The sequence below is a fragment of the Oncorhynchus tshawytscha genome, linkage group LG04 (genome assembly GCF_018296145.1).
Source record: "Oncorhynchus tshawytscha isolate Ot180627B linkage group LG04, Otsh_v2.0, whole genome shotgun sequence".
Lineage (NCBI taxonomy): Eukaryota > Metazoa > Chordata > Actinopteri > Salmoniformes > Salmonidae > Oncorhynchus > Oncorhynchus tshawytscha.
The window spans coordinates 42,220,934-42,245,011 of NC_056432.1; the positions used below are offsets into that span (position 1 = coordinate 42,220,934).

A 24,078-nucleotide genomic window follows, 5' to 3' on the forward strand; every position below is an offset into this window, starting at 1 on the left:
ACAGTCACTACAAAGACACAGGCGTCCTTCTTAACTCAGTTGCCGGAGAGGAAGGAAACTGATCTGGGATTTCACCAAGAGGCCAATGGTCACTTTAAAACAGTCACAGTTTAATTGCTGTAATAGAGAACTGAGGATGGATCAACAACATTGTAGTTATTCCACAATACTAACCTAATTGACAGTGAAAAGAAGGAAGCCTGCACAGAACAAAAATATTCCAAAACATGCATCCTGTTTGCAACAAGGCAGTAAAGTAATACTGCAAAGAATTTGACAAAGCAATTACATTTTTGTCCTGAATACAAACTTATGTTTGGGGCAAATCCAATACAACACTTTATGGAGTACCACTCTCCATATTTTCAAGCATAGTGGTGGCTGCATCATGTTATGGGTATAATCATTAAGGACTGGGGAGGTTTTCAGGATTAAAAAAGAAATGGAATGGAGCTAAGCACAGGCAAAATCCTAGAGGAAAAGCTGGTTCAGTCTGCTTTCCACCAGACACTGGGAAATTAATCCACCTTTTAGCATGGTAATAACCGAAAACACAAAGCCAAATCTACACTGGAGTTGCTTACCAAGAAGACAGTGAATGTTCCTGAGTGGCCGAGTTACAGTTTTGACTTCAATCTACTCTAAAATCTATGGCAAGACCTGAAAATGGTTGGCTAAGCAATTATTAACAACCAATTTGACAGAGCTTGACGAATATTTAAAGGAAAACATAGGCAACTGTTGCACAATCAAGGTGTGGAAAGCTCTTAGACTTACCCAGAAAGACTCACAAACTGTAATCGCTGCCAAAGGTGTCTACAAAGTATGGACTCAGGGGTGTGAATACTTATGTAAATGAGTTATTTCTGTATTTCAATTTCTAATAACATGTTTTCACTTTGTCATTATGGTGTAGTGTGTGTAGATGGGTAAAAACAACAATTGAATCAATTTTGAATTCCGGCTGTAACACAATGTTAAATAAGTCAAGGTATGAATACTTTCTGAAGGCACTGTAGTGACTCAAATAGACCACGAAGCTGATATCTGTTAAAGTGACATGCAGCATTGTTCCTGAGATAAATATCCATGACTGAAGTGATACATTTGTCATCAAGCACAATACATGTTCCAGTTCATAAAATGGCAAGTGTTAAACATACATTGGCGACTCAATAGGGACATGGTACATAGGAAACAATGTCACAGACTACTGCAGCAAGCTACACTATAAGAATGATAGTGTGTGATGATAAACCAGCGGTGCTTATGGAGATGACTGCAGGACCACCTCACCATTCAACAGCAGTCAAGCCGTGTGAAGTGAATGCCAGTAAACCTCCACACATTGATTAAAAGTGTAGCAGGCAGAGGCTGATCCTATTACAGTACAGCTGTAAATGGGAGAGGGATAGGCACCCACTGCCATTCAGCTAATTCCCACAGTAGGACTAATCCAGTTTTAAGGAAGTTAAAAGATTTACAGTTAATCCTCCCCATCCATGGTTTCCCAAGATCATTAACCACAGTACCTGCAGCCATCTTAACTGGGGCCTACTAGTGCATCTATAATGTGAAATACTGGGAGAGCTGTTTAGCCCATATGCTGCTATGAAACTATTGGCACTGTCTGGGATAACGGTTGACTATGTGGTATTAGGACTAGTAATATGGGAGGTAAATGCATAGTGTTGCCATGAAATTACTTCGAAGCACAGGGAAGTATGTTCATTTCATGTAAAAACTATTAAACTAAAGTGAGAGAGCAACAGGTATATTCATAGTTGATTTAAAATGTCCTCCGCTCCATCTCACTCAGTTATGGGGCAAGTTTTTCAAGTTACACCAGTTGAGTACGCTCTCAGTCATTTCTGCATGGATGCCTCCCCTCCAAATGTGTCTGGGTCACCGTCTTTTCCCCTGGGACTTCTATTTCAGGGACTGGCGAGTGATGTTGGTGGACCGTTTCCGAATGGTGTGTCTAATCCAACTGCAAATCTCCGATGGGAAAGACTGGGATATCTTCAACGCTTCAACGTCAGAGGGCCTTAAAGTTTGGGTAGTGGCCGAGGAGGACTCGAAACGTACATGATCTGAAGGAAAACGCTCATTTCAAAAAGCCTGCGGGGGTTTCTGTGGTAAAACATTAAAAAGAGCATAAAGTTTAATCAAAAAATAAGTACGTAAACATTTCAGCCATGTACTGCATTTTATTGAAGCTGTTGAAAAAAAGAACAAGGTCTTTCTATTAGAATTTAGCTAAAGACATATTTTCTACTGCTGTTGTGTTCAATGTCACCATTGCTCCCATCATTCTAATACCAGTACAGAAATCAGCTAATATATATATATATATATATATATATATATATATATATATATATATATATATATATATATAAAAAAGCAACATTGGAAAGAAAGGATATTAGAATTAAGGTAAGGCTGAAAGCATAAGGCCTTTGTTTTGCTTGACTGCTACTGAACTCAATCACAGTGTCTATGGAACTAGGGGAAGAGAATTGGATAACACTTTATTTTACAGTCCAGTTTCCACTGTATTTACTAGGATTATTACGTGGTAACAATGGCTACTTTCTGGTACTTATTTCAAATAATTCAACACAATTTGCATCTGGCTGGTACCAAGTGGTAGTGGTGCTTGTTTGAATGAATATCAAAGAAGAGTCATTCCTAGCTTATTGTATAATTACAATGTTTATGTCAAAACCTGGACATTTATGTACCATTAAATGAAGTGCAACCGATTCTCTAGTCCACTGTCATCCCTGTGAAAAACGTTTTCTGTCCAAAACATCACTCAAATCACGCTTCAGTTTATGTATGTCCTCAATATGATTATATGGCATTTCATACACAACCGGGAGAAGGCTCAAGTTGCCCCAAGATGCTGATCAGAGGTCAGTTTTGCTTTTCCACCCCTAATGGGTAGGATTAGAGTGGGGTTAGCTGATCCTAGATTTGTGCCTAAGAATAACTTCCATCCTGCTTCAATGTCCCGAGTTCTTTTACCGTCATGCTACAACCATGAGACATGAAGAACCATGACATTTCAGGAAGAAAAAAAAGAAAAGAAAAAAAAAAGGTTTGTTTTTAAAGTGCTCTGACACACCTTGTGACACACCATAAAATAGCAGCAGCATTCATATAGAAATGTGGTTCAACACTTTTACAAATCACTTGTTAAAAATCGCTTTAATCTCGCAGTCAATTAATTGAATTCAGTCCGATGATATGAAAATATACACGCCCCAAAAACAGTGTCTGCATCTCTCAATAGTCCTGTCAACTTGATGATCTCAGGGTGTGAGAAACAATACAGAACAAAGAACCATGAAGAGAAATTAGCTAGCTAAACTAAAAAGTTAAATATCTTCATGCAGAGTCATCCATACTTTACATACATACATACATACAAAGTACACTTTTGCTCGCTATTCGCCTTTAAGAATAGATCTGTAAACACTGTTTGGGTCTTTCGGTCAGTGAAGCCATATTCCCATCACGCCACACACGCTTTCCCAGTAAAAAAAAAAAAATCCAAGGCTCCTGCCTCTGCAGAAGGTTGTCTTTGCGTCGTATTGTTATATTCCCTCAATCCCCCGTCTCTTAACATCCTCCTAAGTATTTACCCCATGCTAAAACTAGAGAAGCAGAAAAACTGTTAGAATGGAAGCTCTATTCATGTTTCTGTGTGTGTTTAAAAAAAAAAGGTGGTTTGTGGGTAAAGGAAGGTTCTAGGTAGGTTGTAGTTAGGGTAGGGTTTGGTAGAGAAGAGGGGGTTGTGGGTAAAGGACAAGTGAATTATGGGTAAAAGTAGACATGGGTAGTAGAGGTACATGTTGCAGTCCTCTCTCTCTTCCGTGCCCAATAGGAGGTTGAGGAGAGGAAAGGTAGGCTACGGATAAGGTACAGCCGAGATGGTTAGTAGGGGGCAGAGGTTGAGGTCTTTTCTCTCCTGTGCTCAAAGGCCTATCAGGAGAGATAGATAGTATAGGTCTGGAGATGTATGCATTGAGGTTACAGGAGGGAAAGGGTAGAGATAGGTAGAGGCTCTCCTCTCTCTCAGAGGCCCTGTAGGAACTCCTGGAGCTGCCTGACGATCTCTGTGTCCACCGTCTCCATCAGAGCCCCAAAGCCCTGGTCCCCCATCAGAGCCTGCTGGGCCTTCAGCTTCTCATACACATACTGCTGTAAGGAGACACTGTGCACCGGATCCTCCAGGGCCAACTATAGGGACACACAGAGAGAGAGACAGGCAGTTAGCAGGACGCCTAAGACAGATTCTCATAGACCTACTGCTGTAAGGTCACACATCTAGCTAGAAATTCCTCTAGCTTTAGGAGGTAGAGAGAAATGTAGGAAGTCAGCAAGACACGTAACACAAATAGAGAATGCAGCAACACGTACTGTGCACCGTGTGATCGAAGACTAGCTACAAGAGACCGAACAGGGAGTGAGTGTGTGTTTGTGTGCTAACCTGGTTGCAGATGAGAGATAGTTGTGGGAGTGTGCTTCATCAGATAATCACACTAATTAGTCTACAGGGGAAATCAGAGGAAACTGAGCCAGAGAGAAATGCCACTGTGAGCTTCTTCTGAGAGGCAGGTAATGACCTTCTTGACTCCTAAGCCAATCAGTGAAGGTATACTCGCTATGGTAATTCCCTGTCATTACTGTGTAATCAAACCACCAGGGTTGAGCATGGACTTAATAGAGAGAATGTCATCAACGTTACACAATAACAATCCGAATCAGAGTGCCTTAATCTGACACGTGTGTTATGGTTCACACTCAATGATTTCCCAGACGGAACAGTGAAAAGCAATGCTGAGGTAAATCACGATCAATATCACGCATGTAGTGAAGTGAAATTATGAGCAAGGGACCTCTAATTAAAAATACGTTTGTGGTGTGTGTGTGTGTCGTGGCTGAGTGAAACAGTAGCCAATTATGGAAGCTAACACATGCATAGGTGCACATTGAGTGTGGTTCCCCACACTGCGCAGGAATAGAAAAGCACCAAACACAGATGCTCTGCATACTGGGCACAACAGAGAGAACATATGATGAATAGAACAAAGGAGAGGGACAAAGAGATATAGAGTGACAGCTAAAGAGCGAGGGGTGGAGAGAGAGAAAGCCGTGCGGCTTGAGAGTAATGTAAAAAACAACAACAAAGGCAACAGATTAGGGGATTGGGATCGGTATTTGGGGGAACGATACGACCCCCTGCTGTTTTCACCGGCTGAGGTAAAAACCTGACACGGCGCTAAATTAATCAAACAAACACAGGGGTATTGCGATCCTCTGGAGAGAGAGGAACAGGAGAAACAGACTACTATAACTGTTCAACACGGGGTTACAAAGAGCATAAGAGAGAGTGAGGCCGGGATGATACCAGTATCGCGATATTCGTTAGTATCGTGGTAAGGAAACAAAACAGATTTATCTTCTTCAGGAAAATAGCCCTAAATGTTGGAAACAAACATCATGTTGTCATCCTGACTCACATTTATTTATTTTCCAGCCTTAAGCACACAATATTGTAAACACACAATATTTTAAAGGACCAAAGAGTTTTTTCTGCTTTGTGTTTGAATTTTTACCATGGAAGAAATATTGAGCTACTGGTATTGTCACAGATGGTCACATTGAATGTGTCTGTCCCTGCCTTTACCAAAACAAACAAATCGAAAGTGCACTGTCATTTCTTCCTGTGAACTGCATTGTTACAGGCAGTAGCAGCAGCATACAAGCCTGTTGTCGCTCCGGTACCGCTTGCTGTGCGGTAGCAGAGAACAGTCTATGACTAGGGTGGCTGGAGTCGGACAATTTCTTTGACACTGTCTGGTATAGAGGTCCTGGATGGCAGGAAGCTTAGCCCCAGTGATGTACTGGGCCGTACGTACTACCCACTATAGTGTCTTGCGGTCGGAGGCCGAGCAGTTGCCATACCATGCAGTGATTGCAACCAGTGAGTATGCTCTTGATAGTGCAGCTGTAGAACTTTTTGAGGATCTGAAGACCCATGTCAAATCTTTACAGTCTCCTGAGGGGGAATATGCTTTGTCGTGCCCTCTTTACAACTGCCTTGGTGTGTTTGAACCATGATAGTTTGTTGGTGATGTGGACACCAAGGAACATGAAGCTCTCAACCTGCTCCACTACAGCCCTGTCGATGAGAGTGGGGGCGTGCTCGGTCCTCCTTTCCCTGTAGTCCACAATCATCTCGTTTGTCTTGATCACACTGAGGGAGAGGTTGTTATCCTGGCACCACACAGCCAGGTCTCTGACCTCCTCCCTATAGGCTGTCTCATCGATATCGGTGATCAGGCCCTGTTGTGTCACCGGCAAACTTAATGATGGTGTTGGAGTTGTCCCTGACCATGCAGTCATGGGTGAATAGGGAGTACAGGAGGGGACTGAGCACACAGCCCTGAGGGGCTCCAGTGTTGAGGATCAGCGTGGCAGATGTGTTGTTACCAACTCTTACCACATAGGGGCGGCTTGTCAGGAAGTCCAGGATCCAGTTGCAGAGGGAGGTGTTTAGTCCCAGGGTCCTTAGCTTGGTGATGAGCTTTGAGGGCACTATGGCGTTGAACCCTGTGCTGTAGGCAATGAATAGCATTCTCACGTAGTTCCTTTTGTCCAGGTGGCAAAGGGCAGTGTGGAGTGCAATAGAGATTGCATCATCTGTGGATCTGTTGGGGCGGTATGCAAATTGGAGTGCAAGCAACACTGAAGCATGCAAACTATTACTGTGAGATCACACACTCTCCATAACGTGATCACAGACGGAAAGGGACTCAGAGCATGCACGGACCAACGAGTGTCTTCACTGACATTTTCAACCTCTCCCTGACTGAGGTCTAGGGTTTCTGGGATAATGGTGTTGATGTGAGCAATGACCAGCCTTTCAAAGCACTTCATGGCTACAGACGTGAATGCTTACGGGTCAGTAGTCATTTAGGCAGGTTACCTTAGTGTTCTTGGACACAGGGACTTTGGTGGTCTGGTTGCATCACCGCCTGGTATGGCAACTGCTCGGCATCCGACTGTACAGAGGGTAGTGTGTACAGCCCACTAAGCATTTCACGGTAAGGTCTACTCCTGTTGTATTCGGCGCATGTGACAAGTTACATTTGATTTGATTTTCCTGTGATATTACATAAATTCTTCTCAGGGCTGGGTTTTAATTGAATGTTATCACACACCAGCATGGGATTGTTAATTAATCAGAAACCACTGCAAAGTTTTTCCTTTTTGGGACTGAGATGTGCCAAAGAAATTATAGTTACATGTAATTTGCAGCATGCATGACCATGAGCAAAGTCATTGTAGCCTATAATTTCAATTCCCCTGTGAGAACCATGAGCACGTGCTGACTTGGCTTTGCTGTACATCACATCAAAGCCTGCCAGCAGCCTATCCACCAAAGGTCGCACAGTGTCCATTACAACGCAGAAAAGCACAAATCAGCCACCAATAGTTATCCGTATTACCGGAGCTTCATCTTATTCTTCTAACTATTTCTATGGTGTATTCCAGGCTGCAATTTATGGAAGACGGCAAAACTTCATGGCAAAAGATAGGCAAGCGGTTTCCATCTGAGGTGAAGTTTTCCCTAAATCAATACTTATGACAAATCCAGCTCCAGAACCAGCTGGATAATATTTTGAATACGGCGTCGTAAAAAAAGTAACACAAAGAAATGCCTGGGCACTTTAAATCAACGCCTGGACACCTGCCCGCTACCCTGTGGGAACACAACTGTTCAGTCAGTGAGAAGAGAAAAGGGTATGACAGAGGAAGGTAAAGGGGAGAAGAGGGGGGGAGGGGATAAGATGAAAGGAGAAATGATGGTAAGGGGAGAAAAGAGGTAAGCGGAGAGAAGAGAATGGTTGACAGATAGGCAGGAGCCTAAGGAGCACAGGGTTGTTTAGACAGAGAGAATAAGACAGAGGGAGAAAAGAAGAAGGAAGAAGAGAACAAGTGTAAGGGAAAAGAGTGAAGAGGTGAGGAGAAAGCTGCTTTCCGAGAAGCATTAACCTGTGGATACGCCACTGTTCAGTCAGAAGGAGCGGGAGAGGAGGGATGTAGAAGAGAGATGAGTGGAAGGGAGAGATGAAGGGAGAGATCAGGGAAAGAGATGAAACGTAGGGAAAGGGAAAAATGCTGGCTGTGGGTTGAGTGGCAGTAGCCTAGTGAGAAGAGGGGAGAGATGAGAGGAAAAGAGAGATGAAGGGAGACGCATGTAAGGGAAAAAGAGGGAAGAGGAGAGGTTACTGGCAGAAGCCTGGTGGGTACAGATCTGTTTTATCAGCGAGAAAAGGGAGAGGAGAGAGGACAAAAGAGGGGGAAGAGGAAAGGTCCTGTAGCTGGTAGAGGCCTGGTGGGCGGAGGGCAATTGTGACGAAGGCTCAGTGCCAACTGGCACTCTATTCACTACTTTTGACCAGAGTAGTGCACTATAAGGATTGGGGTGTCATTTGGAACATAACCTAAATATCTAATCCTGTTACCTACGCTCTCCGCAGGTACTATCTGCTGGTGATTCCGTATATAGAGAAAAACCAGACAACTTGGATGCAATTATTCTTTGCTCCAGTTTTGTTTGCAGGTTTATGGTGGCACCTGCTAGAAAATACTTGAGAAACAAACCTGTGTAATAACACCAAATCCCTGTCTGGGGGTGGATGCACAGCTTCCTGGGTAACATCATCTGTACTATGATTTAATACATGTAACTAGTGTCTTGCAATTTCCCGAACAAGTTCCTTCCTGTTTCCAGAGGACAAAAATGACGGGTACCATGGACCAATAATATACCATTTCTATGACGTACTAATGCAACAATACAAAACAGGTATGTGCGAACAGATGCAGTGAACGGACACATCAACTGTCTAAGGGCTGCTTTTTTTTAGTTGTCTAAGAGCTCAAGTCACAAAATAAAATGGTCAGTAATACAATATAGGCCAAAAAGGTGTACGAAAATTGTGTTGTGTGATGCAAGGAACTACTTCACAAAATAACCTTCATTATCATCACTGGTATTGACAATGGAAGGCTGCTGGTCTCTGATCCCATATATTACATCTCTTGCTGTTGTGGCTTTGAGCAAGGCACTTAACACCCACAAAGTAAAATAATGCACTGTATAAAAACACATATGGTCCATCAAGCCTCCATCTGGAGAGCTACTGGGTGTGCAGGCTTTTGATACAGCCCAGCTCAAACACACCAGTCAGCTTTGTCGGAATTACATGCCCCCCCCTCTGGCGACGAACCACTGGCACATACACAGGTGATGCACACACCATGACTTTTCCAGGATTTTCATTGCTATAACTGGGCAAATAACTCAATAGCAATTATCATCAACAAATGTGCAAATGCGGATAGGCTCGCTTTGATAAAAAAAAAAAAAAAAAAAGCATCTGGCATGATTGAAAGACAGCTCATGTCTGTCAATGCAGGCCTACAATAATTATACTCCGATGCGCTCTGCAGAGATTGGGAGGACAGTGAGCAAAACATCGCATCCGGAGGAGACTTTGATCGGAATAGCCTAATTGTTTGATTCGGTTTGCGAGACTTAAAAAAAAACTTGTCCATTCAGACAACTAATCTATAATCCGCTTGTCCAACACATTTAATTGTTATTATAATTTTTTTACTTGTCTCGGGCAAGCGTTAATGTCGAGCCCTGCTCCATGACACACACATCTCCAAACTAGCTGTGTGGCACTGGCAGAGGCTCAACATATGTGCTACTCACCTGGAATTGACTCACTGGAATAGACATTTGAAACATTGTTCCATGATCTTTAATTGATCAACCGCTTCGCTATCCATCGTGCTTAATCTCCGCTACATGCTTCTTTTTTTGTTTAACGAAGAATCGGATATGTTTCCCTGTGACAAAGTCACCAAAATAAGTGGGTTATCATTAAGTTTAAAAAAATGCCACAACCTTCCCTAATTCCCCTGATAACCAGGTGGAAGGGGATAGAAAAGGACTAACAGAGCTGTCTGACATCTTTCAGTCAAAGGTAGGCTAAAACAAATGTCATTTTGTAGGCTGTAATAACCTCATATTTTACTTGTCGGCCAACAGTGAGTCATAGGCCTACAATAGAACTACCGGTAGGCTACATCAATTAAATAGGGTGGAGAACTTTCAGGAGAACATAAAAGTTTATTCAATTGCAACAAATTGCCTACATCAAGAAACCGTTAGATTAATGTGCATACTTCTCCATTTACAGTGGTATAATTATGTCCGATCCCCCCCGCTGGTATTATTTTAAATAGCGTTTCCAGTTTGAACGAGAATACCGGGATGTCCAGGAAAGGCTTGCAAATCTCTCGGTAAGGAAAAGTAGTAGATTTTCAGGAAAATATTAAACCCTAATATGTAGCTAACGTAATCCCCCCCTGAACCCTTTCTATCCATACCTAGTGTGTGTGGAGAGGGACAACGGTTCATAGACTTGTTACTCATAATCAAATGGATCGCGGAGCGTAATTTAATTTCATCATCTCTCACGTCAGACCGTTTTATGTTCTCTTAAAAAGAGAAACGTGGGTTTTCAACTGCACCTCTGGACCCCTGTTCATCTCCATGCAAGCACACACATCATTCTCAAGCTCCTCCCACACAGACACACACATCATTCTCAAGCTCCTCCCACACAGACACACACGTCATTCTCAACCTCTTTACACACAGGCGGTATACATGAGCCTACACCTACACTCACATTATGGGCACACTTCACATGCTTATGATTGTTCAATGGCGGTCTTCAGAAAACGGCGGTAACTTCACCTCCTCCCCGGTTCCCTTTGTCCCCCAGGCTGTATACAGAAAGTAACAATAAACAGATGATATACACTGAGTGTACCAAACATTTGGAACGCCTACTCTTTCATGACAGAATGACTAGGTAAATTCAGGTGAAAGCTATGATCCCTTATGTCCCTTGTTAAGGGTTTTTAAGCCTCGAGATAATTGAGACATGGATTGTGTGTACATTTCAGAGGGTGAATGGGCAGGACAAAATATTTAAGTGCCTTTGAAGGGAGTATGGTAGTAGGTACCAGGCGCACCGATTTGAGTGTGTCAAGGACTGCAACACTGTTTTTCACGCTCAACAGTTTCTCGTGTGTATCAAGAATGATTCACCACCCAAAGGACATCCAGCCAACTTGACAACTGTGGGAAGCATTGGAGTCAACATGGGCCAGCATCCCTGTGGAACGCTTTCGACACTGTGTAGAGTTCATGCCCCGACAAATTGAGGCTGTTTCTCAGGGCAAAAGGGGGTGCAACTCAATATTAGGAAGGTGTTCCTAATATTTACTAGACTCAGTGTATGAGTCATGTGTTAAACATTTTAGAAGAAGAGGAAGAAAAGGAGGGAGGACAGAAGAGGAATAGAGAACATGGAGAAAGCAAATCCAGAGGCAGGTATTCTTTAGCAGTCTACACGAGCACACGCAAGCGCACACACACACTTTAGCATTCTTGCGGCGTGTGGTGGGAAACCTTGAAAAGATGCGCACACACACATCTGATACTGAATAATGGGAAACAACATCAACTGCCTACCTCAAAACACCAGTTTGAACGAGGTTTACCAAACACAGATTGAGAGCCCAGCTCCCCTGTGCATGCTGCCGTCTTCTCTGCCCACGGTAACGAGCGCTGATTTTAGTGGACGCTGTTGTCTTGCATAAACTAATTTGTGCTGTACTGTAGACAATCCTCCCTGATTGGAGATCCAGCCATTCCACAAACACGACCACACTGGTCCTGCTCTATTCTGGACTGGGCCTCTCAGGTCATATTACACATCTGAAAAGATTTGAAAAGTATTACACCAATTCAACTAAGCCTATCAGCTGGCTGTGTCCATTACCATACAGCTAAGGGCCAGTCTTTTCACATTGACACTCTAGTCCTGGAGAGCTGCAATGTGTGCAGACTGGTGTTTCCGCCCTGCACTTGACCTAAGTTCACAGTGAGTCACTGGAGCCAAGCCAAGGAAACACAAAAGTCTGTGGTCTAATGGAAATGGCATTTCAGTCTCTCTTCACACGACACTACACTTAGCCCAATTAAAGTCTGCCTCTCTGGTCCCAATGACAACATTACTCAGCACGTTTAAATTACTCCCATTGATACACCAATTTTTACTGTCATCTTTAATAAGGCAGTCATTAAGACTATATGAGGGTGCTTAAAAAGTTGACAGGACACATTTACCTTGGGGAAAAAGTAATTGGAGTGTGTGTGTGTGTGTGTTTAGAGGTAAAACGCTGTTGCCCTCTGATCGATACAGAGGGAATGTCTAACTGGCCTGTCTAGACCAGGTCAATAACCCAACATTAAAGGGACAATCCTTAGTTGAAACAATGACGAGATGTCCCCGCCTCTGTAATGGTAAAATGCTAAGGGATGGGCCTGGAGAAATGTAACCACTCAAATTCAAAGCTAGAGCTACTGTATGGATGCAAGGACAATCCAAGATATCAAAAGTGTAGTTCTAAGCACATTTTGAGGCTATCCAATGTTTGTTTACATTTACAATGTTTAGAAATATTGGCCATTTTTCAATTTTGGGTTCTGATGGGATAGTTGAACGTTCGTGAGGCATTCATACGTGCATTCTTCCCAAATCAATGACTATACCTCATTAATCCAAAAGTCCAAAAATTGATGTGCAGTTGCGTTCCCGGATTGTCCTTTCAAGTATGAGACTGTAAATCTGATCAAACGTCATCACACCCTTTACCTCACACAGACACACAAGAGGTTGTGGAACCGTCTTAGAGGTAATAATTAAGGTTAAACTACTCACAATAATATTCATTATAACAATTCTGAAATTCAGAGTTGATATTATTTACTAACACGCACACAAGAGGACACATTTTCCCTGTAAACTGCAGGCAGGTATGATAAATGGGAGACCGCTTTGGCAGTGACAGGTGGTTATTGAAACAGCACTAATGAGTGTTATCTGTATTCATAATGATCTTCATTACACTAGTCAGTAGAGCTGCTAAAACAACAGGAGATGGGCTGGGGTTACCTTGGAGCTCAACTGAGGACGGGAGGAATTTAAGCTTTTCGGACCGTAGGAAAGTCATGTGTGTGCATAGATGCTGTCATGAAAATGCAAGCAGGCACACACAAACAGTCACACATGCACGCACAGTTCCTGTACCCCCTCACTGCTAACGAGACGCCATTAGCAGTGAACTCTGGGTCAATTAGTGACCCGGGTCTCGCTGTTGAGCGCGGGATGCAAGGGCCTGCCTGGGAACCCAGGTGTCAGAGAGGAAAACAAGTTACTGTATTGACTAATCACTGATATGGGAATAGGGATGTGTGAGGTGTGTGTGTATGTGTTTCTGCATATTTTGAAAGAGAGCGAGGAGAGAAAAGATAGTCAGAAGAAAGGAAAGACTGGGGGCAGAGACATGCGTATGATGAGAAGAACTATGAGCGAGAGAGATGGAGGGAAAACTGCTGAAAGATGGACAATGAGAGTAAAAACAGACATTTCCCTGTCTCTCTCCTGTGTGTGATGTATTGACTAGGTTCATGATCCCTAAGCTCGTCAGAGGATTAAGCCTTAATTATAGTAATTTCCACACTAAATGAAGCAGTACAAATTAAATTGCCTTGAACAGCATTGGGCGAAAGGGCGTAATTAGTTATAGCACACAAACCCGCACGCACACCCCCCCCAAAACACCAATCAGAGCACACCAACTGTCCAACTTAACCCTGCTGATGATTTCTGTTATTTTACTGAGGGCATAAGTAAACAAACTAAACAAAGCCACATCAACACAGAGGGCAATGTGTGTGTGCGTGCATAGGGCAGCAGGTAGCCTAGCGGTTAAGAGCGTTGGGCCAGCGAACAGAAAGGTCGCTGTTTCGAATCCCCGAGCCAACTAGGTGAAAAACCTGTTGATGTGCCCTCAAGACACTTAACCCTAATTGCTTCTGTAAGTCGCTCTGGATAAGAGTGCCTGCTAAATTACTCAAATGTGAAAATGCATTGGGAAAATTGCACATAGGCTACCTCAGATCAACTTCAAATAGCTATCAAATATTGTACTATGTAACTATCTATTTAATTGAAGGACTATGGTGTGCCTGTGCTTAATATCTAGTGAATGTGAAGCCACAAACACAGATACTAATCAAAAGATTAGCCTCCTCTGTTCTTTTGAGCCAGTAGCAGTGTTGGCTGGAGCTCTTGGGAGGCATCGGGGGGGTATAACAGCAGCTCTAAGAGATCAATAAGCCCAAAGGGACCTGCCTCTGTGAATTACTCTGTATGTGTGTGGGTGTGTGTGTGTCCTGTGAGATGCCCAGGAGCTGCTGATTGAAGACAGGAGTGAGACAAGCCATCAGGGGAGATGAGAGTAGAGGGGAAAAAAAATCAGTTTTATTGTGTTCTCCAGAGATGAAAGAGAGGCTTTATAAACGACCACAGTAAATAGCTGATGTGGCAAGCAATCATAGGACTGATTGATGGCATGGACTGAGGAAACACAGCTGAGCATGTAGGTGAGGAATTGTGTGTGTGTGTGTGTGTGTGTGTGCGTGCGTGCATGCATGCATATGTCTGTCTCAGATAAGGATAACTCACAGGCGGAATCAATAACAGAATGATGTCATCCGCACCATTGGTCTTCGGGTGCCTTTATTTTTTATTACTGGTGACACACATCTTCAGTCAATTCACTACTGTGATTGTCTGCATTGGGCCTGTCTGTTGCTAGCAAATGGCCAGTCCCCTTTTTTTTAGTGTACAGCCAGTAGAGTGGAAATGAGACCGAGTCAGCCTCTAGCTACAAGGTTCAACAATGGAACACCACGGTTCCAATTAAATTTCCGCAGTAGTACAAACTTCAGTGAGATCAAAAAAGAAGAAGAAGAAGTAAGAAGCAGGAGATGAGCATTGTGTCCTTCCATTTCCAATCACCAGACTGTGGAGTGACTGACTCTGAACAAGCCAGAAAGAACCATCTGACCAAGAGACCAATCATGCCACTCAATTATCACACTCAGCCTTGAGGCCTCCGGCCGGCACACACCAATCAATCCATGTATCAATGCATCAAAGAGAGCTTTCACAAACAACTCCACCAATCAATCCATGTATCAATGCATGAAAAATAAATGGAACTGACAAGCTAGCACGCACGCACGAACACACGTATGTACACAAATCCACCAATTGATTGAAGTATCAATGCCCATAAGTGCCAGGAAACAGAACAGTCCGATCCATGTCATCAGATAAGTGGTTCCTCATCGGACACCTGTCTGGGTGGTTCAATAGTTGCTTCCCCTCCATCTATGATTTATAAAATAAATCCAGATAACATTACTTCAGCTCCGGCCACTTTCTTCATATCGCTCTACAGCAGGGTGCCACAACTGGTGGCTGGTGTTTTATTGCCCCCCCAAATGTATCATTATTTGGGGGGGACATAAGTCTAAAAACACCAGGAAATCAGCTCCAAATTATTACATTTTGGAAATATGTTCCCAAGTATTCCCCACGCATAATAAAGCTTCTTTGTCCTCTGACAAATCAACTGTAAATTTCGGTGTTCCTCAAGGTTCCGTTTTAGGACCACTATTGTTTTCACTATATATTTTACCTCTTGGGGATCTCATTCGAAAACGTAATGTTAACTTTCACTGCTATGCGGATGACACACAGCTGTACATTTCAATGAAACACGGTAAAGCCCCAAAATTGCCTTCGCTAGAAGTCTGTTTCAGACATAAGGAAGTGGATGGCTGCAAACTTTCTACTTTTAAACTCGGACAAAACAGAGATGCTTGTTCTAGGTCCCAAGAAACAAAGAGATCTTCTGTTGAATCTGACAATTAAGCTTAATGGTTGAACAGTCATCTCAAATAAAACTGAAGGACCTCGGCGTTATTCTGGACCCTGATCTCTCTGTTGACGAACATATCAAGACTGTTTCAAGGACAGCTTTTTTCCATCTACGTAACATTGCAAAAATCAGAAACTTTCTGTCCAAAAATTATGCAGAAAAATGTATCCATGCTATTGTTACTTCTAGGTTAGACTACTGCAATGCTCTACTTTCCGGCTACCCGGATAAAGCACTAAATAAACTTCAGTTAGTGCTAAATACAGACGCAAACTCGGTCTCAACCTTTAAGTCTTTACTGAAGACTCATCTCTTCAGTGGGTCATATGATTGAGTGTAGTCTGGCCCAGGAGTGTGAAGGTGAACGGAAAGGCTCTGGAGCAACGAACCGCCCTTGCTGTCTCTGCCTGGCCGGTTCCCCTCTTTCCACTGGGATTCTCTGCCTCTAACCCTATTACAGGGGCTGAGTCACTGGCTTACTGGTGCTCTTTCATGCCGTCCCTAGGAGGGGTGCATCACTTGAGTGGGTTGAGTTACTGATGTGATCTTCCTGTCTGGGTTGGCGCCCCCCCTTGGGTTGTGCCGTGGCGGAGATTTGTGGGCTATACTCGGCCTTGTCTCACGATGGTAAGTTGGTGGTTGAAGGTATCCCTCTAGTGGTGTGGGGGCTGTGCTTTAGCAAAGTGGGTGGGGTTATATCCTTCCTGTTTGGCCCTGCCCGGGGGTATCATTGGATGGGGCCACAGTGTCTCCTGACCCCTCCTGTCTCAACCTCCAGTATTTATGCTGCAGTAGTTTATGTGTCGGGGGGCTAGGGTCAGTTTGTTATATCTGGAGTACTTCTCCTGTCTTATCCGGTGTCCTGTGTGAATGTAAGTATGCTCTCTCTAATTCTCTCTTTCTTTCTCACTCTCTCTCTCTCGGAGGACCTGAGCCCTAGGACCATGCCTCAGGACTACCTTTCTAGGGAGTTTTTCCTAGCCACCGTGCTTCTACACCTGCATTCCTTGCTGTTTGGTGTTTTAGGCTGGGTTTCTGTACAGCACTTTGAGATATCAGCTGATGTACGAAGGGCTATATAAATACATTTGATTTGATTTAAAGAAACATGTGATCATATACAAATTAAATAATTACGTTTTAGTCAAATGTTATATCTGTTTGGGCTTCTTGCGGTCAATTTGAAGTCCACAAATTATTTGTAATTATGTTCCGGCCCCCCAATAATTCACTCAAATTAATCTAGTTGATGATCCCTGCTTCACAGAGTGGCTGGTGATTCAGTACCACATGATCGTCTCTGACTATCTAGCATTTCTTCCGGGGGCTTGTGTCCATGCAAACATATTCAGTACGTGTGAATAGTCTGATCAGCAGAGGTGATGTTAAGGACACGTCTACAAACCCATTTCATAACCTACTAATCTGTTTTTTGCTTTAGCAGGTTATGAGGAAAAACAAACATTCAACAACAATGTCAATGTATTAGGAAAGCTAAACTAGTTCTATCGCCCTATTAAAGAGTTAAGAGGAATCTTCAGTATGAGCGAGTCAGTCAGAAAAAAAACCTACAAAAAGGCTATTGTGTCTGACTGGATGTGAGAAGCCCCAAATAGTCCTGTTCCTCTGGTCTCCTGGTGATGTAACATGCTGCACCATTTCCCTCAGACATTTTATCTGGAGCCCCAATTAAATCCCCCACTGCATTCCCCACCAGCCTCCATAAATCAAACAACGCCATTAAAACAGCTAAAATAAACTACTTAAAAATCCGAAACACACGCAAACAGTCGACCACAGCACAGACTGACAAATTCCAGGCAGGTAGCACAGTCCAATGCCCATGGTACGGCGGCGTCATGTCTGACTGATTAAATTATGACAGGCTAGTTTATCAAATCGATTACCTAACGTTTGATTGATTACGCGATTGAATTAAACCATGCAACAATTCACTCGTTAATAACCTGGGGTACCACTGAAGAGTGTTTATAGAGCTGCTGTCTTCCGAATAAACTCTTAAAAGATCTGAGGATCTTTTATATCAATAGCAGTCAATAATTAATCGTCACCTTATACAGTCTCATCTGAACATGGTAAAATTCTTGGTTTTACGAACCCTGGCTAACAAGTTGAAACAGCAATACAAAAATTGGCAAAATTATTTATTTACTAAATAATCACACAGAATTACATATACACAGGATGGATCATACATCGATTACTAATCATGTCATAAAAAGTCCAGAGCGGCGAAACCGATATGACGAATTGTGACACAAAGAAAGGGGGTTGGTTTTGAATGAAAGAGCGGGAAGACTGAGGGACAAAGGGAATTGGGTCTAAATCAGACCTTGAGAAACTATGCTATCATAAATACAAAATCTTATGCATTCTAATAACCGCCCAGAAAAGGAAAATGCAAGATATATATTTACACTGAGCTGCGCTTCGATAGATGGGTCAAAGATGGAAGACTGGTTTTCCCAGCATATATTGCCCTTGTCCTTTGAAAAATATTTCTGGTCGTAGTGTGGATACGTTGTACCCTTTCATTCTTATTAGGAGATGGTCTGTCCTTTCCTTTCCTAGGCCACGTACATTTATAGCTGCAGCTAAGCGTACGACTTCTAGGATGTATCACTTCTTCAGTGAATAAGAGTTCAAAGTTCATACCATTTTGCCATTATCAGCTTAAGCTGTATTCTGGCTGGTCTAGTAGAAATTCACCATTCCAGCGTGGTGATCGTCACCTCCACGTGATCTGGTCTCATGTAAATTTAGTTACGTAGAGTGGATATTCAACCATTTGCAAACCACAGCTCACGTTGGGGTTTGCTTAGTCTGATGTGAATTGGGTAAGAGAAGGGCGTGTTTCATCCCTCTCCAACCAATATCTTCACTTGGGCGTGGCCACTGAGTGTGCATCATTTAGAAGGCTAAAATGACATTGAATTTTTTCACAAAAAGTTTTATATCTAAACATATAAATTGCACAACAATTCCATTTGAATCTGAATGTGTAGACTTTCCAAGATACAATTTATGTCGTCCTATCATCAGACATAATGTCCCAGACAACAACTGATCTGACATCGTATTCTTTAAGTACCAACAGACACTGTCAACTGGTTGGATTACAGAAATATCATTCCATTCCCCAACCTTTTGATGTTAATGTATTGCAGTCTCTCTCTGTGGTAACAGAGGATTTTCAAGTCAATTCTATAGAGTGGAGAGACTTTCGGTATTCATGGGGTGGGGGTCATAAACCAGTGGGGGGGAAGAGAAGGGGAGTTTTATGACCCTCACGCAACAGGGCAAAGTCATGACAGTAGGAAGAGACAAAGCATCTGGGTTCAAAGCCCAGTTGATTTATTTCATTTTTGAACGTTTGAGAGACTTGCTATCCCTCACTACCTGTGCAGTAATGTACCAGAGAGAATACGCAAATCCCTTAAAAAAAAAAAAAAAAAAAAAAAAAAAAAATTGTGACCAAATGTTCAGTCTCGCTGTCTCTCGTTTGCATTAAAATAAATCAATAGCTCCTTCAGAAAGTTTCGAGGTCTGTCCTGGACTGGGGAAGTAGTGAGACAACACTTACGAGCACCAGACCAGACTCCAAACAGCTGAAGTAATTGATATTGACTTTGCCCTAAAACATGGTACAGATTAGAGTATCAGAGCCACCAATTTCCTGGCCCCTTTTTCTTTCTACCTTCTTATCCTCTTGGGACTGTTTTCATGGTTTCGATTTTTTAAGCCTGAAGGTGTTCTGGAAATCGTCGACCCTGCCAGACAACATCAAAGTGCGCCTGTTCGTCTCTGTAGTGGAGAGCGTTCTACTGTATGGACGTGAGTTGTAGACACTGGGCAAGATATTGCAACTGGATGGTTTTGGCATTAGAACACCATACAACTATGATTCTTTATGAAACAATTCTAAAGTTAAAGTAATTACATGTACAAGGCCTGTTGTTCATGATTTATAGATGACTACAGGTTTTCAGATGGTTAGAAATGTATGTAATGGGGAAATGGAGGTGAACGGGGGAGGGTCATGCAGTCAAGGGATGTGTGTCTGATGCTGCCCCTCATCTCTGATTCTCCTCTGGGCACGCAATATCAAGTGCGTCTATAGGCTTTAAGAGTGGGAATCAATTATCCATAGTGTATAGGCCTAGGCTATACGAAGTTCATGCTCGGAGAAGCACAGGGCAAAGCTATATTTCTAAGAAAAAAAACGTCCTTCCCGAGTTTTTAACAGACAGCTTTGTGGTGCTGAAACTTGAAGAGGCAGCTGGAGCACAATCAATCAGAGACGGACAGCGCCTGGTTCTGAAAGTAGGCTAATTCAGGCTAAATCGAGTAGGCATTACTCATTTTAACAGTCTTTATTTGAATTAGAATTTTCTAACAACAAGAGGGCTTTGTGTTGCCGCCTATTTCTTCCTATTTAAGAAATAAGATGAATTTATAGACTGCTATCCATAGATTATCTGGGCCAATTCCTCTACCCACTCTTTAAATACCCGTGTCAGTGAAGGACTTGGTGTGTTAAGTTAAAACCAGGGCTCAAAATGAGGGGGTATGGGAGGGTATGCCATACATTTTGTTATAGAAAATGGCAAAAAGCATTGGCCTACCCCTTGTTAGCTAAAGACTTAAGAAAATAAAACAGACCTGATTAAATAAAGCGATCTATAAATGGTGATTTAGTCAGTGACGCTTTATGCTAGAAACTGCTGTAAAATACCCAGGAAAGATGTGACTCCGATGCATTATGGGGATATATTTGGTTAGTCTCTATGACATTCAGACGTTGAGCTACAACCTACAACTTTCTGTAAACTCAGACAGCTTTTAAGGAAATACTTGTTACCACCTTTCTCCTTGGGTTAAGCCATGGAAGAGTAGCCAGCAGTTAAAGCTGAAATGTTTCTGCGTCAGGCCAACTCTGTTTGGGATGGAAAGGTAGGCCTAACCTTTGAAAGTACCATGCTTAGATTCATAATGACGTCACATATTTAATTATTTGCAAATCAGGCAAATCACATATCAGACACACTGATGTGCCATTGGAGAATTAGGATAAGATGGATGCATAGGCCTCTCTCTCTGTCCATTCTTAGCTTGTAATTTCGGGGGTAAATATTCTGATACCTAAAATTGCATGAAGACCACAGACGTCATGAGTTCCCAGTTGAAAGCACCATCTTGAAAGCACAACGACCATCAGATGCAGGTACCATCAGGTCAGTAAAAATAAATAAGTAAATGCTACCGCCCATTCCTACAGAACAGTTTTTATTAGGTTAATGTCCATTTGAGCGGTAGAACGTGCTTTTTGTCTGCGAAATTGATCTCGTCTCAGAAAAGGCTGTTGACCACTGAACTAATGGCTTGTATGCAAAGCTTAAAATGAAGCATTAAACCAACATGAAACCCACAGAGCTCTCTGCGCTCATCTATTAAACAGTAAATTCACACCACTGGCTGCCAGTCAGAGTGATGCAAATCCAACTTGGCAGGAGTGTCATATAGATCATGGATGTGTTATGTCACATGTTTAAATAATTGATAATGGAAAGAGAGATTCACACCACTAATTTCCTCCAACCCCATTGCAGTCCCTTCTCCGTTTCTCTCTCCCTCTTTCTCTGAAAGATACAGTAATTATTTGATCGCGCCTCCTAGGCCATCAGCTTCACCCATCTGTCACTCTCTGTAAAGTATCTCATGCAGGAAGGAATGAGAGTTAAACTTGATTTGAGACAATAGACACTGACAAACGTTTTTATTGCATTGTTTTTTTTATGTCTTTAATGTCTTTGCACCAACAAGCACTTCAGGGTCATATTTCAAACCGAGAATTTCAAAGCCTGAAAGCTCTTTTCCAAAAAACAAGTGGGAAAATATCAATATAATCTGCTGCAGTTTAAAAATGGATGTCTTTGTGTCACAGAAATACAGCCCTCATATTTTATTTCCATATTACCAAAAACACCCATGTTAATGTTTTCCCTTGTATGGAGGTCACTGGTACAACAAACATGATTAATACATGTAACCAGGGTTTCTAGCTTTCGCCTCCGGACAAATAACTAACACGAAATACCAATGGTTACACATTGAAAAATGACTGTGCTACTTTTATTCAGTCGGTCAGTGTCTTTTGCTGGTCTGAGGTCCCCCTTCTGTCTATTCAATAATACATTCCTTCCTCCACACGTTCCCAGCTATCAGTTAATCTTACACAGGGTCTGAAAATGATGGACTGATACGGATCTCTCCGGAATCTCTCAGTCCCTCTACTTCCTTTGCATGATCATGAGGAAGTGCTGTGGACTTATGGGAGGGCAGGCCGTCAATGCTAGGATATCGATTCTACAAGGCCTAATAGCGTGAAATGCCCTTTCTCATTCTCACTTCAGTGGTGGAAGGATGGATTCTCTTAGCATACTCTTTTCTCTCTCCTCAGAGAGAGATTGCAATCCCTCAAGTCAACGGCAGACTTTAATGCCTACACACGTTCATCTTTACTCTCCCAAACACACACACAATGTACTATTTATAAACAGCACTTGAGTGAAAGCAGAGAATTCATATAAAGATCGATCAATTCTGTCGAAGGGTGAAACAGCGGTATCTCATGGATATATTTCCAGCATAAAATCAAAAAAAAGAAGTTACGTTGATATCTCTGCCAGCTGGCACTCAATTTATATGTACATGACATTGCATTAAGTGGGTGGGACAGATTGCGGCACCTGATGTATTGTGTTTTATTCACAAAACTCTGAGGCGACAGAGACAGCAGGTCTTCCTGCTCCACAGAGATCTCCCAGATCCCTCTACACCCTGTTGCAATGCATGAAGCAAATTAAGATGCTGTTGTCACAGTTCCTTTGCACAGATCTGCATTGATAACCCATTTGTAAAAAGCCTCACAGTTCATATGGACGCTGGGTTGTTTTGTCTTGCTTCATTACGACAGTCACAAACTTCTCCGGAATGCTCAGTCACTGTGGTGGAGTCAGTTAGAGCTTCTAACTATGGTATGATGCTATCCAACTCTTCCACAACGTGTCAAGGCTGAGCTGCATCTGTAGCTGGTGGTGTAGAAGTGCAAACTTCAGCACAGAAATCTTTAACTTCTTTGAAAAGGTTCAGTTCACCTTTGTCCGTTAATTTATAGCCTCAGACTTCACTGTCACTGAGGCCCCTGCTAACTTAGATATATAAAAGAAATTGTCACTAGTCGATAGCGCTTTCAAAAACTTTGGATATCTTTTCTGGACTGGTGAGAAATCCTTTAGAGTACTAGGACGCACTCTTTGAACAATGAGAAAGTCCCAGAAAATTATCTTCAGGATTCAGCCACCCTCTGTGCTGATGGAACTTCTGCCGCAATGTATAATTTCTCCAAGTTTTAACTAGAGGACTTCTCAGCTGCTGCTGATCACTTCAAACAAAGTCTTAAAAACCCAGCCACTTCAGGCCGATGGTGCAGCTCACTTTGGTGTGACAGTCCATCCACTGTCTGCTTGCTTACACAGCATCTGTTCTGTTAATTCACCCCTTTCAGTCTCCGGTCTCCTTTCTGCTTTTAGAATAGGCTCTAAATCACGTGTCAAACTCATTCCCCGGAAGGCCAGTGTCTGCGGGTTTTCACTCCTACCTTGTACTTGATTGATGAATTCAGATCACTAATTATTAAGGAACTCCCATCACCTGCATGTATAGGTCTTAATTGAAAAGAAAAAAAACTAAGCCAGCAGTCACTAGGCCCTCCATGGAATGAGTTTGACACCCCTGCTCTAAATTATATTAATGGGATGCTTTACATCCAGAGGAAAGCGTTCAGAGAACACTAAGCTCCAGGAATCTCTTATTAGACCAACTCGACATTGCCAGCATGAAAGTGGGAAGCTACACAGGTGATCTTGAACTATGCTTACTCAGGACCAAATCACAGGTAGTGCTTTAATTGATCAATTATCTGTTCTGGGATCAATGACAAATCGGTCAAATAACCATGATGTAACTGGATTGACGAGCCAAGATTACATCTTGAGCTGAAATGGCCTACGTGCTGTGTTAGTAGACTAC

At 42.6% G+C, this 24,078-nt stretch overlaps 1 protein-coding gene across 1 annotated transcript in view; it reads right to left on the bottom strand.

Annotated features, from left to right (window-relative positions):
* Positions 1–2,195: 2,195 nt before the first annotated feature.
* The window catches only part of ipo11 (importin 11), a 239,190-nt gene continuing 217,307 nt past the window's right edge, over positions 2,196–24,078 (bottom strand). The window contains exon 29 of the mRNA XM_024418169.2: positions 2,196–4,251. Within this exon, the coding sequence (XP_024273937.1) occupies positions 4,087–4,251 (165 nt within the window). The 3' untranslated portion in view covers positions 2,196–4,086. The remainder of the gene's footprint in view (positions 4,252–24,078) is intronic.